This window comes from Ostrea edulis, chromosome 4, assembly GCF_947568905.1.
Source record: "Ostrea edulis chromosome 4, xbOstEdul1.1, whole genome shotgun sequence".
NCBI classification, from domain to species: Eukaryota; Metazoa; Mollusca; class Bivalvia; order Ostreida; family Ostreidae; genus Ostrea; species Ostrea edulis.
In genome coordinates, this window is record NC_079167.1 from 31685396 (window position 1) to 31699425 (window position 14030).

At 37.1% G+C, this 14030-nt stretch overlaps 1 protein-coding gene across 1 annotated transcript; it reads left to right on the forward strand.

Annotated features, from left to right (window-relative positions):
- Nucleotides 1-4167: 4167 nt before the first annotated feature.
- Nucleotides 4168-9027, forward strand: LOC125671807 (inward rectifier potassium channel 2-like). The gene is made up of 2 exons (XM_048907717.2): nt 4168-4758; nt 7503-9027. Exon 2 carries the CDS (start codon nt 7515-7517, stop codon nt 8697-8699), a length of 1185 nt encoding a protein of 394 aa, XP_048763674.1. The 5' UTR covers nt 4168-4758; nt 7503-7514; the 3' UTR covers nt 8700-9027.
- Nucleotides 9028-14030: the final 5003 nt, after the last annotated feature.

Sequence of the window (14030 nt, forward strand, 5' to 3'; positions counted from 1 at the left end):
CAACAGGGAATGCTTACTTCTCCTAGGCACCTGATCCCACCTCTGGTATATCCATGGACTTTGTTTGCCCAACTCTTTATTTTGTATTCCTTATAGGAGTTATGAGATTGATCACTGTTTGTTATCTTCATTTTTCATTTAATGTCGGAGGCCAGGGATATGATAGAGCTGGTAATATGGTCGGGAAATTTTATGGGGGTCAGGCTAGAATAATATAATAGAGCAATCACCACTGAATGGTCATTGTTAGGCGCACTGCTTAAATTTAGCAGTGGCTAAATCGTGTCAACTCCCTCATGTGAGCAATATAGTGGGTGATATAAAAGAACCTTTTCTAATTAGGCAAAGAGAACTGATAGGTTTAAAACATTCATTGCAGATGATGAGACGGTGCAGGTATTAAAAGGTCGTTGCAAAATCAAAGGTCTCTGTGAAACTCTACGACCGAGTAGGGCTGGCTTACTGCATACGTTTAAGGCAGCATATGAGTTCATTGTCCGGACACTTGAAGCTCCGGCCAGTAAAGATCACGAGAAATGCAGTCTGGCTATCGAAGGTTCTGGGTTCTTGTTGTGTAAAGTTGCAGCAGAGTATGTTCTGTAGACAACATTGAAATTATAAAAAAGAAATTGCAAAGTACTAGCCCATCATTAAATGGGCTTGCAGCTGTTGCAGAGGCTGAATGTGTTGTAAGAACAGGTCAGAATTATTTAGTAAGGCAGAACAGTTGACAAATATACAAAATGTTGAAGCCTTAAAACCGCGAACAACCGATCGACAAGCGCACAGGGATAATGTTACTGCAGAAACACCCAAAACCCACTGGAAAGATCTATTTTAACCCGTGCTTGGTCTCCTATCATCGGAGATTAAATCTCGATTTGGAGAAGTTTGTCGCGCAATATCCAATTCCCAAGACCCCATCTCCTTACCCCTGTTAAGGAACTAAATGCGTTTGATCCATATGCAGACTTGCCAGACAAAAAAAATCAAGTCTACCAGACAGAATTATTGAATTGGAAATTTAAGATCATACTGACACGCCAACTGATCTTCTGGATCCCCCCCTTAACTACGCCAATGTAGATTTTTATACCCCACATATAACGTCGCAGTCAAGGTACTTAAATCTCACTTTGCCACTTCTGCAGGTGAATGGTCCTTCAGAACTTTAAGGAGAATCAAAACAGACTTTCGTTCGACAAAGGTTGAGGAAAGACTTAACGGACTAGCACTTACGCACATTCACAAGAAGAAAAATTGACTTAGACGCAATTAGTTAGCAATTTGCTGCTGAAGGAAATAGGAAAATACAACTTCATTTTCCATACTAATTCGCATTATTACTCTATTCATAATGTTAAATGCTAAGAGTAGTCTCACTATGCCACTGAATACCACATGAAAAGAGAATAATAACAAGAGGCCCACAGGCCTTATCGGTCACCTGAGTAATAATTATACGTATCACTAATCCCAAGGCCGATGAAATCAAGAAAAAAATATATCGTGTTTTGAAGAGTACATGACATTGTATAAATTATTAAGTTTTAAAAACACATCTTTCTTTTAAATAGCTGCAGATCTGTAGCGTTATGGTTTTATATTCTTGTCTTTGACCATAACGCTACAGTTCCTGTAACGTAAATATTGTGCAATTTACGGCGCAAGATTTTCTGCGCACGTTTGGGGATGTATTTATCCACTTTCCAGCATTGGGCAATCATCTACCCTTCATTCCCTAATTGTAAACATATTTTATTACCAACCTGTATATTTTATCCACCTCTCAATCCTTTATAATCGTCTCTACAGACCGATAAGCTCGCTTGTTTTGAATTTTTTGCCATCCGACAGCCATGTTGACCTACTGACGAGATCATCTGTAGAGACGACTATAAAGGATTGAGAGGTGGATAAAATATACAGGTTGGTAATAAAATATGTTTACAATTAGGGAATGAAGGGTAGATAAATACATCCCAAAACGTGCGCAGAAAATCTTGCGCCGTAAATTGCACAATATTTACGTTACAGGAACTGTAGCGTTATGGTCAAAGACAAGAATATAAAACCATAACGCTACAGATCTGCAGCTATCTTTTAAATGCCCTCAAAAGTGCCTATAGTGATGAAAGGCTTAACATAATATAATGTATGTAATATTAACACAATATGACTAATTTGGACCCATCCTAGAATCAATACCCTGGGGTTGCGAAATTCACACAAGTGTGCTACATCCTTTTCCGAAATATGCATTTAGTTTTTATACCATATCAGCAAACTTTAAGAAGTATTTCAAATGATAAAGTATCGTGGAGATCCGGGTTAGAATAGGTCCTCAGTACTCCTTATATAGAAACCAAACCCTTAGCCCCTAGGATCATGAAATGTACAATTTTGGTAAAGGACTACCTATCCCTTCTAAATATCTGTTTAGTTTCAATTTAGTATCAATAGCATTAAAAAGGTATTATCTAAGTGTTTTACACATATACATTGTACATGTATATACCAGGTTTGACCCCTCCCTGGAGTCAGAAAGGTGAAGATAACGAACAGTGATCAATCTCATATACAAAATAGATAGTTGGGCAAACACGGGCCCCTGGACACACCAGAGGTGGGATTAGGTGCCTATGAGAAGTAAGCATCCCCTGTCGACCGGTCACACCCGCCGTGAGCTCTATATCCTGATCACGTAAACGGAATTATCCGTAGTCAAAATCAGTGTGCCTAACAATCGGTATGAAACACGTCAGATAGCATTTGACCCAATGATAGGTTGTATTGACGAGCTAGATCGTTATAACGACCATAGACTTTGCGAAATGCTGACTTTAAACGAAACTGTTGAAACCCCTGTACCATCAACTTGTTTGTCAGTAGCTTGCCTCGATTTAAAAACTGACTATACACAGAACAAGCTCTTGCATATCGAATCAATTGAGAGACATAGAACCTCTACCCAGGGGATAATGAAATTTACAATTTTGGTAGAGGTCGTCCTAATCTACATCACTATGCATTTAGGTTTTAGAGAAGAACATTTTTGAAAATTGGAAAAAATCTGTCCCGCCCGAAAGTCCCAGGGGTGTAGGAATCCAGAAATTACAATTTAAGCCCCCTTTGTCCCAACGATTCTTCATACAAAATTTGAAAAGAATTGGGAAGAAGTTAAAATTGTTCTAATGTTCACACATTTATTAATTGACCATTTTGTCCCCACCCTGAAACCAAAACCTCTACCTCAGGGATTATAAAATTTACAATATTGATGAAGGACTATCTCCTCTTTCTAAATATACATTTAGTTTCAATTTAGTATCAATAGTACTAAGGAAGATGATATTTAAATATTTTACACATAATCTCTATGTACCAAGATTGGTCCCGCCCTGGGGCCAGAATCTCTATCCCGAGGATCATGACCGTTTTGGTAGAGGCCTTCCTGCTCTACATCACTATGTGATTAGTTTTTCTTACACAAGTGGGATTGTAGAGAAGAGTTTTGAAAATTGCAATTTTTGCCCCACCCCTCAGGCCCCAGAAGTTCAGGAGTCCTGAAATTTACCATTTATGTCCCCCCTGTCTAAACGAAGCTTCATTCCAAATTTGAAAATAATCGGAATGGTAGTTATCAAAAAGTTCAAAATGTTTAATTGTCAACGGACGGCAATACATGTGTAGGTCACCTGAGTTTACTCAAAACAAACAAACAAAACAAAACCTAAAGCTGGCTGTAATAGTTCTTTAATTTGATTTTAGTGTTGGAATCCTTGAAGTTCTGTGTCAGTCTGGAAGCGAATTTAAAATTGAGTTGTCAGGTTTTACAAGTTGACGTTATCACAAACCGAGATTCCGTAGTTGGGAGCTTTGCCCATGGACTCCCTACCAGGGCTTTGTCACCTGGACGAACCGGGAACCTTAAGTGAACCTGGCGATTTATCTGCATAATTTCACAAAAAGTTAGTTACGTCACTGATCCAATTAAAATTTGATGTTAGATCCGCTCGCACACTTGCTATACGTTGTGTGTGAAGATGCATACGAGCTGATTTAACAACTACATGTACTTGTAATTTCAATTAAAATGTTGCGAGGGAATAATCAAAATTGAAATACCATACACGTGCAATTTTTTTTTTTTTGCGGCCATTGCTGTACAAGTCTGGTTTAACAAGCACCGCTAACAATCTGTCGTCAAATGCACACCACTTCCATTTCTCCGCAATGGCGATCAACTTATCGAAGGAAATAAGGCGCAAAATTGGCGTAATATTGAGACGGTCCATCTTCTATCTGACATTTTTTTAAACTGTTGCCGACTTATATGTTCTCGCCTCATTTTCCAGGCGATCATTATTAAAACGCGAGATTTGCCGCACAGTCGTAAGGGAATTTGTCTCTTCGTGATGCGATTATTTACGATGTCAGTTACAGTTTTCGACCTTCTCGACACGGGTTCTTACTCTCTTCACGAGCGGTGGTGAGTGTCGGACAGGGTAGTCGCAGACGCCGAGATCAAAAGACGTAAAAACGGAGCAGAAAACCATAACACTACCTGGAGAACCATATGATACTTCTGCTGCGCGACCAATTATCTGACCCGGACAAAGGGAAATGACTCCTGTGGAAGTTATAGTATGTGAAGAAAGGTGCGATTTCGGTGGATGAGAGTCAATACTACCCGTGAGGCATTTAACTATTCACTGGGGGTGTTTTCATTTAAACTACAGCGGAGCGTATGTGAAGGTAAGTTGTTTTTCACAATGAATTCTCGTCATCTGCTGGGGTAGCTTTCGGTGAAGGTGTTATAATTTGAGTGTGTACTTAAAATCTTGCCTATTTCATGAGAATTTCTTCATGAATTTGAATTCATAGGTATGAGTTTGGCAGGGAAGAGGTGAACTATCGTGTTATAATTGATGCCGAGCACAAATATAGTAACGTGTGAATTCACATCCGGCCGGTAGTAGATTTAAATGGTCTGAATTTTACCTGTGTAAACATTTCAACCCATTTTTACATATGAAATCAATTCAACAATAGTGTATTGGCCTTGGCATACAACTAGTATTATATGTAGGGCACGCGACAGGTTTTCTGACCAACTTGACGTATCGTCTTCTGCTCGAGGTCAAGTCTGCACAGACATCATTTTAAGTATGTCCAGGTAGAGTATTTGAAACAAAAATCATTCACACGTTTTCATTAATTCGTGATGTATTTGAGAGAACGACAATAAATATTTGTGTAGAGATCATAATATCTAGTTTACAAAACACTCCTTTTTTATTGATATAATATAAAACACTTCATCAAATGAATTTCCCTCTAGTAATATCGGATTTAGCGAAAGACCAGCGGGGTTCAATTCTTTCACTTGTGCAGCAATTAATGAAATTGAACATATGGAAATAAAATGCAGAGATACAACGTACGTACCTACAGAAACATTTTCTGTATTGTCCTTTCTGCACAGATGATGATATACTATTGATATACTAGATAATATAGAACAATGTATCGGAACATATCTGATTAATTTATTTTTCTCTGGTTTCGTTAACCCCCCCCCTCCCCCGGAATTTTCCCGCATGTGATGGTTTTTGTATGTAGTATAAATACCTCCACTGGATTTATAAACAAATCTTTATCGCTATCAATCGATGGGGGAGAAAAAAGCCAATTGATTTCCTCTGAATCTAAGAATAGATCACGCAGAATCGCCCAATTTGCCAAACAAATCTTTTAAGCTATCAAAGACTGATCTGAATCTCATGAATGAGATAAGTTTAGAATGAGGCTCAAGAAAATATACAGTGAAATTACCGTATGTTAGAGAATTAATGAAACCGATCGATAATACATGATGGCAAAGGATTTTTTTTTTTTTTTTGTTGGTTTTTTTATCATCTCACCCAAGATGAAAGTTCAAGCGAGCATGTTTGATTGAAGTTTGCCCATGGTCTGAAAAAAAATCTTCTCAAGAACTACAAATTGTCAAATTGATATGCAAGCATCGTTAAGTAGCGTAGACTTGAGTTTGTAGGGGTCAAATATATGTTTTAATTAATGTTTACTTAGAAATATATAGGAAACCAAAGGATACACTTTGTAAAACCAATAATATACCAGCATTTATACGTAGACTGAAATGTGTTCAAAGCCTGGCCACTCGGGCAATTAGCGAGGGCTCTTTAATGGTTTTAATGTTTTGCATATGCATAAATCCTCTTGCCTAAAACTAAACAGTTTGGAATTTATCGAATTAAGTGATGTGCAAGTACATGTATTTTCATACAGAATAAATTGTTGAAGTTTATTGACTATGAAGCCACTATTTTAAAAATCTATTAATCACAAGAACGTAAATTGTAGAATTAATATGCAGGCATCCTCCTATATTGATATTGATTATAGTGTTTCCACCTGGACAATCGGGTCATGGCGGGGTCACAATAAGAAGTTTTATACCATGGCTGAGTTTCCAACAAGAGACCAAGATTGACCTTAAATTTGAATTTTTTATAGGGGAGGCGCCGGTGTTGTAGAGTGAGCCTTCCCCCATAATGAGACCCCCCCCCCTGGGGGAAGGCTCACTCTAGCGTAGGATAACCCCCGATGTCGTCTCACTATGAGGGAAGTCTGGCTCTATAACACCGGCAGCACCCTCCCTAAATCCGCCACTGCATTAGCCAAATGTTAAACAAAATTAATTCAAGTAAATATGTATATGACATGTACATATATGTATAAGTTACTTAGCAAACTTGATAAGTGTTGACTAATAGGAAGATTGTTGCGATATTTTCCGCTGTTTTCATAAATGAAAAGGGAGGTCTGTTAAATATGAATCCAGAATTCGCTTTATCTAAGTTTACTTATCCCTACTTTTATTTTTCCTATTAAAGTAGCACCAAAGAAACTGCCTTTTGAAACTATAGTCGTCTGCTATAGGTCGTGTGATATACTAGTATATGTACATGTATCTGCGGAAGGATCTTTGAATTTGAAAATGGTGAACTCGGGATGAGCTGGGCTGGTACAGAATGTTGAAATTTTACTTTAGGTAAACAGAACACATGGCCGAATTCACTCGATTTGATTTTGGTAATCTATCACAAAATTATTCATCCGTTTTACCAAAGTACATGTAACACTGTGTGCACATGGGGCGCTATCTATCCAATACGCTGCGCCATTATAGGAGGTATCGATCTTGTAGAGATACATGGACCCGTCATTAATTATTTCTGAGCTCTCAACAAGCCAAATACATATACAAGTATACTTTTGTAAAATATTTCTAAATTAGACGCGATTGATATTTATTAGGCGTTCATAAGGGGTCTGGTAGTGCATGTATTAATGGAAATTAGCATCGTTGTGAATATCAGATAACTTCACCTATATCTTTGTATAAATCAAGTAATCTATCTTGAAGTAATAATTTGTAAGAGTAAATTATTTTGTGGTATTGTTTTATTTAACAGAAAATAAGCCAAATGACAACAATGAATACAACAGAGGAAGTTCGACCTTTCAGACGTCGACCGCGCTTGGTGTCCAGAAATTCTACGTACAATATCAAAACTGTCGGGATTCCTGGCAAAGGAAAACATCTGATGAGTGACTTCTTCACCACAATGGTAGACACGAAATGGAGATGGAACATGTTAATTTTTGTCAGTGGATTCGTGGTGACGTGGTTATTTTTTGCGCTCTTTTATTGGTTAATTTCCAAACTTCATGGCGATTTGAGTGACGTAAACGCAACACACACAACACCATGTTTTGAGAATGTGAACTCATTTACAGCAGCCTATCTCTTTTCTATTGAAACACAAACGACCATAGGTTATGGCTTCCGGTACGTGACGGAGGAATGCCCATACGCAGTGATTGGGGTGCTATTGCAAAACATCGTAGGAGCAGGGTTACAGGCCGCCCTAGCAGGGCTTGTTGTTGCCAAAGTGAGGCGAGGGAAAAAAAGATCAGGCACATTAATGTTTAGTTCTGTAGCGTGTATTGTGGAAGAAGACGGGGTATATAAACTGGTTATCAGAATCGGCGACATGCGTCGTTCACATATCATTGGAGCTCGTGTGCGCGGACATCTTTTTAAGACGACAAGATCGACCGATGGAAATCACCCCGTAAAGTGTGTACCGATGGAGTTTAACGGTGAAGATGGAAGTCCCGATTTATTCATGGCGTGGCCCACTCAGCTGGTCCATACCATAAACGACAGGTCCCCGCTCTGGAAACTCTCTCGGGAAGACCTTTACAAGGAGGACTTCGAGCTAGTGGTCAGTTTGGATGGAATAGTCTCGACCACCAGCATAAACCTACAAACACAAACTTCTTACATGCCGTGGGATATTTTATGGGGGCATCGTTTCAATACGATGGCAAAGAAATACAACAGTCACGATTCTCTTGTGGTAGACTTCGCGAACTTTAACAGAACACATACTGTCGCTATGTCTGATTGCAGTGCCTATCAAGTGCATGTGTTCCGGAAGTTGGGATATAGTATACTCCGTGGGGATCCGGAAAACAACAATCCGTCATATTTTGAAATTAAGAGAGATAGGGACTATGATGAAATATCCTCACCAAGGCACATACTTCATTACCGACATAATAAGTCAGCTGCCATGTCATCGTACGATCATGCACATATTTAAATACTCACACTTTGCACTGTCTGTGGAACAATATTGCTTCAAATTTTATTTTATTTCTTGTCAAATCTAAACCCCAGCTAATGTTAAACGATGATATTCAATAATATTCTAACAAATAAAATGGGATAAGGCAAATTTATATCGGGTCACAGTTCTAAGCATGCAGGCTAAATTGGGAAAGACAAATTTTGCACAACGTACGAGTATATTAGCACATCAGAACGTACATGGCAAAACACCACTATATTCCAGTGCATTCTGTACATCGATATCTCCAATATATACATGATGTAATAACTCGAACAATAAAATATTTTATGCATAAACACTTTTATTTTAAACACTGCCCTATGATCTAGCTAGTTATTGAGAAAAATGACGAATCTACAATTTCAGTGATTACTGCTGATTTTGAACTATTACAATACCATATAAAGCCATTGTGATGTGTTCATCTCGGGTCCTTTGCAAAAGATCCGCATAAATAATCTCTCTACCTAAGCTGCGTGTGTGATGATTCTGATAAAAGCATTAGTATTCTTTGCTAGGATGTGGCAATATAGGTGTTTGAGTGCAGGATAATGGCTTTACTGTCGCATCATAGTTCCTATAGACTTCTGTTAATAAACGGTGTGTAGAGCGAGGGGGTGGGGTCGGGTGGGGTCGAATGTCGTCGGATTAAACCTAAAACACCGAGGTCTCGTGTCATGATGTACCCTCACTGTAATTGGCCCTTGTTCACAATGTCTAAACTTAGTACGTGTTGTCACATTAATATGAAGTACGATACATGTCGCTGGGACGTCCAACCCCGTGATCAATTTCTTCCCCTACCTTCGGGGAATATGGCCATGAACTCGTATTTTCTCTCTCTCTCTCTCTCTCTCTCTCTCTCTCTCTCTCTCTCTGACTCTCTTTCTCTCTCCAAATTTGTTGCATTCCATTAATCAATTTCGCAATCTCAGACTGTGATGCCACTGTCTTTAGCTTGACAACCCACTAGGGGCTGTTAATATTGAGGATATACTGTATCCCAGCCCAGTCCAATGAACTTCTACAGGGGTCTGAAACCTGTATACCCCCTCCCTTCAAAGCACCTAGGTATGAAAATTTGTATGAATTTAATCAAATTTTTATGAGCATTTTCAATTACAACTTAGGAATGCGTTGAGGAATCATTATCATCACGCAGATTGTCAATGAAAATGTCAAGTTATACTCTTCAAAAAGACTCCAGGTAAATAAGTGAAAAGAACCCTTATCCTTTGACCGGAAATAATGCAGAAATAAGAAAATCCTCGGTATACGCATCCCGTGTCTTAATTATATCGTAGGGCAATATGTATCATAGATGTCTCTACGTAATCGACAGACGACGGGGAGACATACTGTTTTAGCGGTCTCGACCGATCTCTTTGATTAGGACACCTGTATCTGGCAGATGTGTTTATTGTGCTCGCATCAGACGCTGTGAACGCTTTAATTTGTTTAATATCCATGGAAATTCAATTGGAATAATTTGTATTTTGTTTTTTTTTAAATTGTGACTAATTATTATGTCTCATGCTTTTTTTCCACAATGCACGTTTTTCATTATGTTACAAATTTTGTATATTTTCTTTTCATACTTGAGTGGACCGGGTAAGGACACACATGAATGCACTTTGTATGGACACGTAAAAATGCACTGCGGATGGACACGCGTGAAAGCACGTCGTATGGACATGCATGAATGCACTGCGTTTGGACACGGGTGAATGTACTACGTATGAACAGGCGTAATTCCAGCGATGTTATATAATCTTAAAACAAATTTAATCTGCAACGATTCTAGTATAAATTGCACTGTAAATTTTTTTAAAGGATATCAACAAAGCATATTGGCGATACTCACATCAATTTTGCAAATACATTTTGAGACAATATTCAATATCTACGACGGGTTTGTTAATGGGACATGTTTTGGGGGTTTTGTCTAGACAGATTGCAAAGAAATATTTGAGTTTTTGAATATCATCGTAAAAAATACATTGCCTTCAGCTTGGTTTCGTTAACAATGAAACATTTCCTTTTGATAAAATACAAAAAAAACTTTCCATTGACATCATTGATACGAAGATGAAATTTTAAATGCTGTATAATCACAGATCTAATTCAACATTACGATTCCACCTTTATCCGAGAAAAATGTAGCCATTTAGGTCTAAAATTGTGAATTTTCCACTCGCTTCTTAAAAAGGAACACATTCTCTTCTTTTTCTCAATGCACCCTGTCAGGGCCATAGGGTTGTTTTTTATCACTGTTTTAAATAATATTTGGTATACTTATGCATTTACCATGTGTCAATGTCACATGTCATGTAACCAAAATCCACCCACAAATTTCATCTTCATTTGATCTCAAGGTTATAAAATAGTCAAATCGTTGACATTTCCATCGTTCGGGGAAGTGGATGAGTTTACAATTTTACCATTAGTTGACATCCGCTTGAGACTCTATAGTGATATCTTATTAACCGGTGTTACATTGATTGTTAACGTCTCTCTCGAGAATCTTTCACTCATATGGAGACGTCACCATTGCCGGTGAAAGGCTGCAAAATTTAGGCCTATGCTCAACGCTTACGACCTTCGAGCAGGGAGGGATCTTTATCGTGTCACACCTGCTGTGACACGGGACCTAGGTTTTTTGCGGTCTCATCCAAAGGACCGCCCCATTTAATCGCCTCTTACGACAAGCAAGGGGTACTGAGGACCTAATCTAACCCAGAAGCCCACGGGAACCGGTGTTACATGTAGGTTAACTACCCTCATGGTTACAATGACAATCGATGTTTTCTATCCAAGGTATTATCAATAAACTCAAAACAATAGAATTCCATGGTTTGCGTTTTAAATATGTATATTTCAGTTTTAGAAAAAAGATGTTTGCCATTATAAAAACATTTCACATTATGTCAGTGCAGTTACGTAATATAGATCAAATCACTGACTGGTTGAAGTTTCTTAATTCTCCCCACAAAGAGATTTTATATTATATATGTTAAAAGCGGGAACAGGATTGTCACGATGTCGTGACCATCACCAATACGCCGCCCACGACTATTGCAACCTGCACGAATGGTGACCAGCAATCACCAATAATGAAACAGAGGTACCGTGACATAAATATTCATTAATGATAAAACACTCCTACCGTGACATAAATATTCACCAATAAAAGGACCGATACCGTAACCTAAATAATCACCAATAGTAAAACACTGACATCGTGACCTAAATAATCACTAATCATAAAACACTGGTACGGTGACCTAGATAATCACCAATAATAAAACACTGATACCGTGACCGAGATAATCACCAATAATAAAACACTGATACCGCGAGCTAAATAATCACAAATAATAAACCACAGGTAAGTTGACCTAAATACATGTAATCAGCAATAATAATACATTGATACAGTGACCTAAATAATCACCAAAAAATAAAACATTGATATCGTGACCTAAATAATTACCAATTATAAAATACTGATACCGTGACCCAAATAATCACAACTAATAAAACACAGGTAGCGTGACCTAAATAATCATCAATAATAAAACACTGGTACCGTGACCTAAATAATCCCCAATGATAAAACACTGACACCGTGACCTAAATAATCACCAAAAATAAAACACTGATATCGTGACTTAAATAATCACAAAATATAAAACATTGATACCGTGACCTAAATGATCACCAAAAATAAAACACTGATATCGTGACCTAAATAATCACCAATAATGAAACACTGATACCGTAACCTAAATAATCACAAATAATAAAATACAGGTACCGTGACCTAAATAATCACCAATGATAAAACACTGATATCGTGACTTAGATAATCACCAATAATAAAACACTAATACCGTGATCTAAGTAATCACCAATAATAAAACACTGATAATATAATCTAAATAATCACCAATAATGAAACACACGTACCGTTACCTAAATAATCACCAAAAATAAAACACTGATACCGTGACCTAATTATACACCAATAATAAAACACTGATACCGTGACCTAAATAATCACCAATAATAAAATACTGATACTGTGACCTAAATAATCACCAATAATAAAACACTGATACCGTGACCTAAATAATCACCAATAATAAAATACTGATACTGTGACCTAAATAATCACCAATAATAAAACACTGATACCGTGACCTAATTATACACCAATAATAAAACACTGATACCGTGATCTAAATAATCACCAATAATAAAACACTGATACCGTGACCTAAATAATCACCAATAATAGAATACTGATACTGTGACCTATATAATCACCAAAAATAAAACGCCGATACGTGATCTAAGTAATCACCAATAATAAAACACTGATAACATAATATAAATAATCACCAATAATGAAACACACGTACCGTTACCTAAATAATCACCAAAAATAAAACACTGATACCGTGACCTAAATAATCACCAAAAATAAATCACTGATACCGTGACCTACTTATTCACCAATAATAAAACACTGATACTGTGACCTAAATAATCACCAATAATAAAACACTGATACCGTGACCTAATTATACACCAATAATAAAACATTGATATTGTGACCTAAATAATTACCAATGATAAAATACTGATACTAAGACCTAAATAATCACCAATAATAAAACATTGATACCGTGACCTAAATAATCACCAAAAATAAAACACTGATACAATGACCTAATCATTCACCAATAATAAAACACTGATATCGTGACCTAAATAATCACCAATAATAAAATACTGATACTGTGACCTAAATAATCACCAATAATAAAACATTGATAACGTGACCTAAATAATCACCAATGATAAAATACTGATATCGTGACCTAAATAATCACCAATAATAAAACACTGATACCGTGATATAAATAATCACCAAAAATAAAACACTGATACCGTGACCTATAAAACACTGATATCGTGACCTAAATAATCACCAATAATAAAATACTGATACTGTGACCTAAATAATCACCAATAATAAAACACTGATACGGTGACCTAAATAATCACCAATAATGAAACACTGATACCGTGACCTAAATAATCACCAATAATAAAATACTGATATCGTGACCTAAATAATCACCAATAATAAAACACTGATACCGTGATATAAATAATCCCCAATGATAAAATACTGATACCATCACGGTATCAGTGTTTTATCATTGGTGATTATCTAGGTCACCGTACCAGTGTTTTATTTTTAGTGATTATTTAGTTCACGGTATCAGTGGT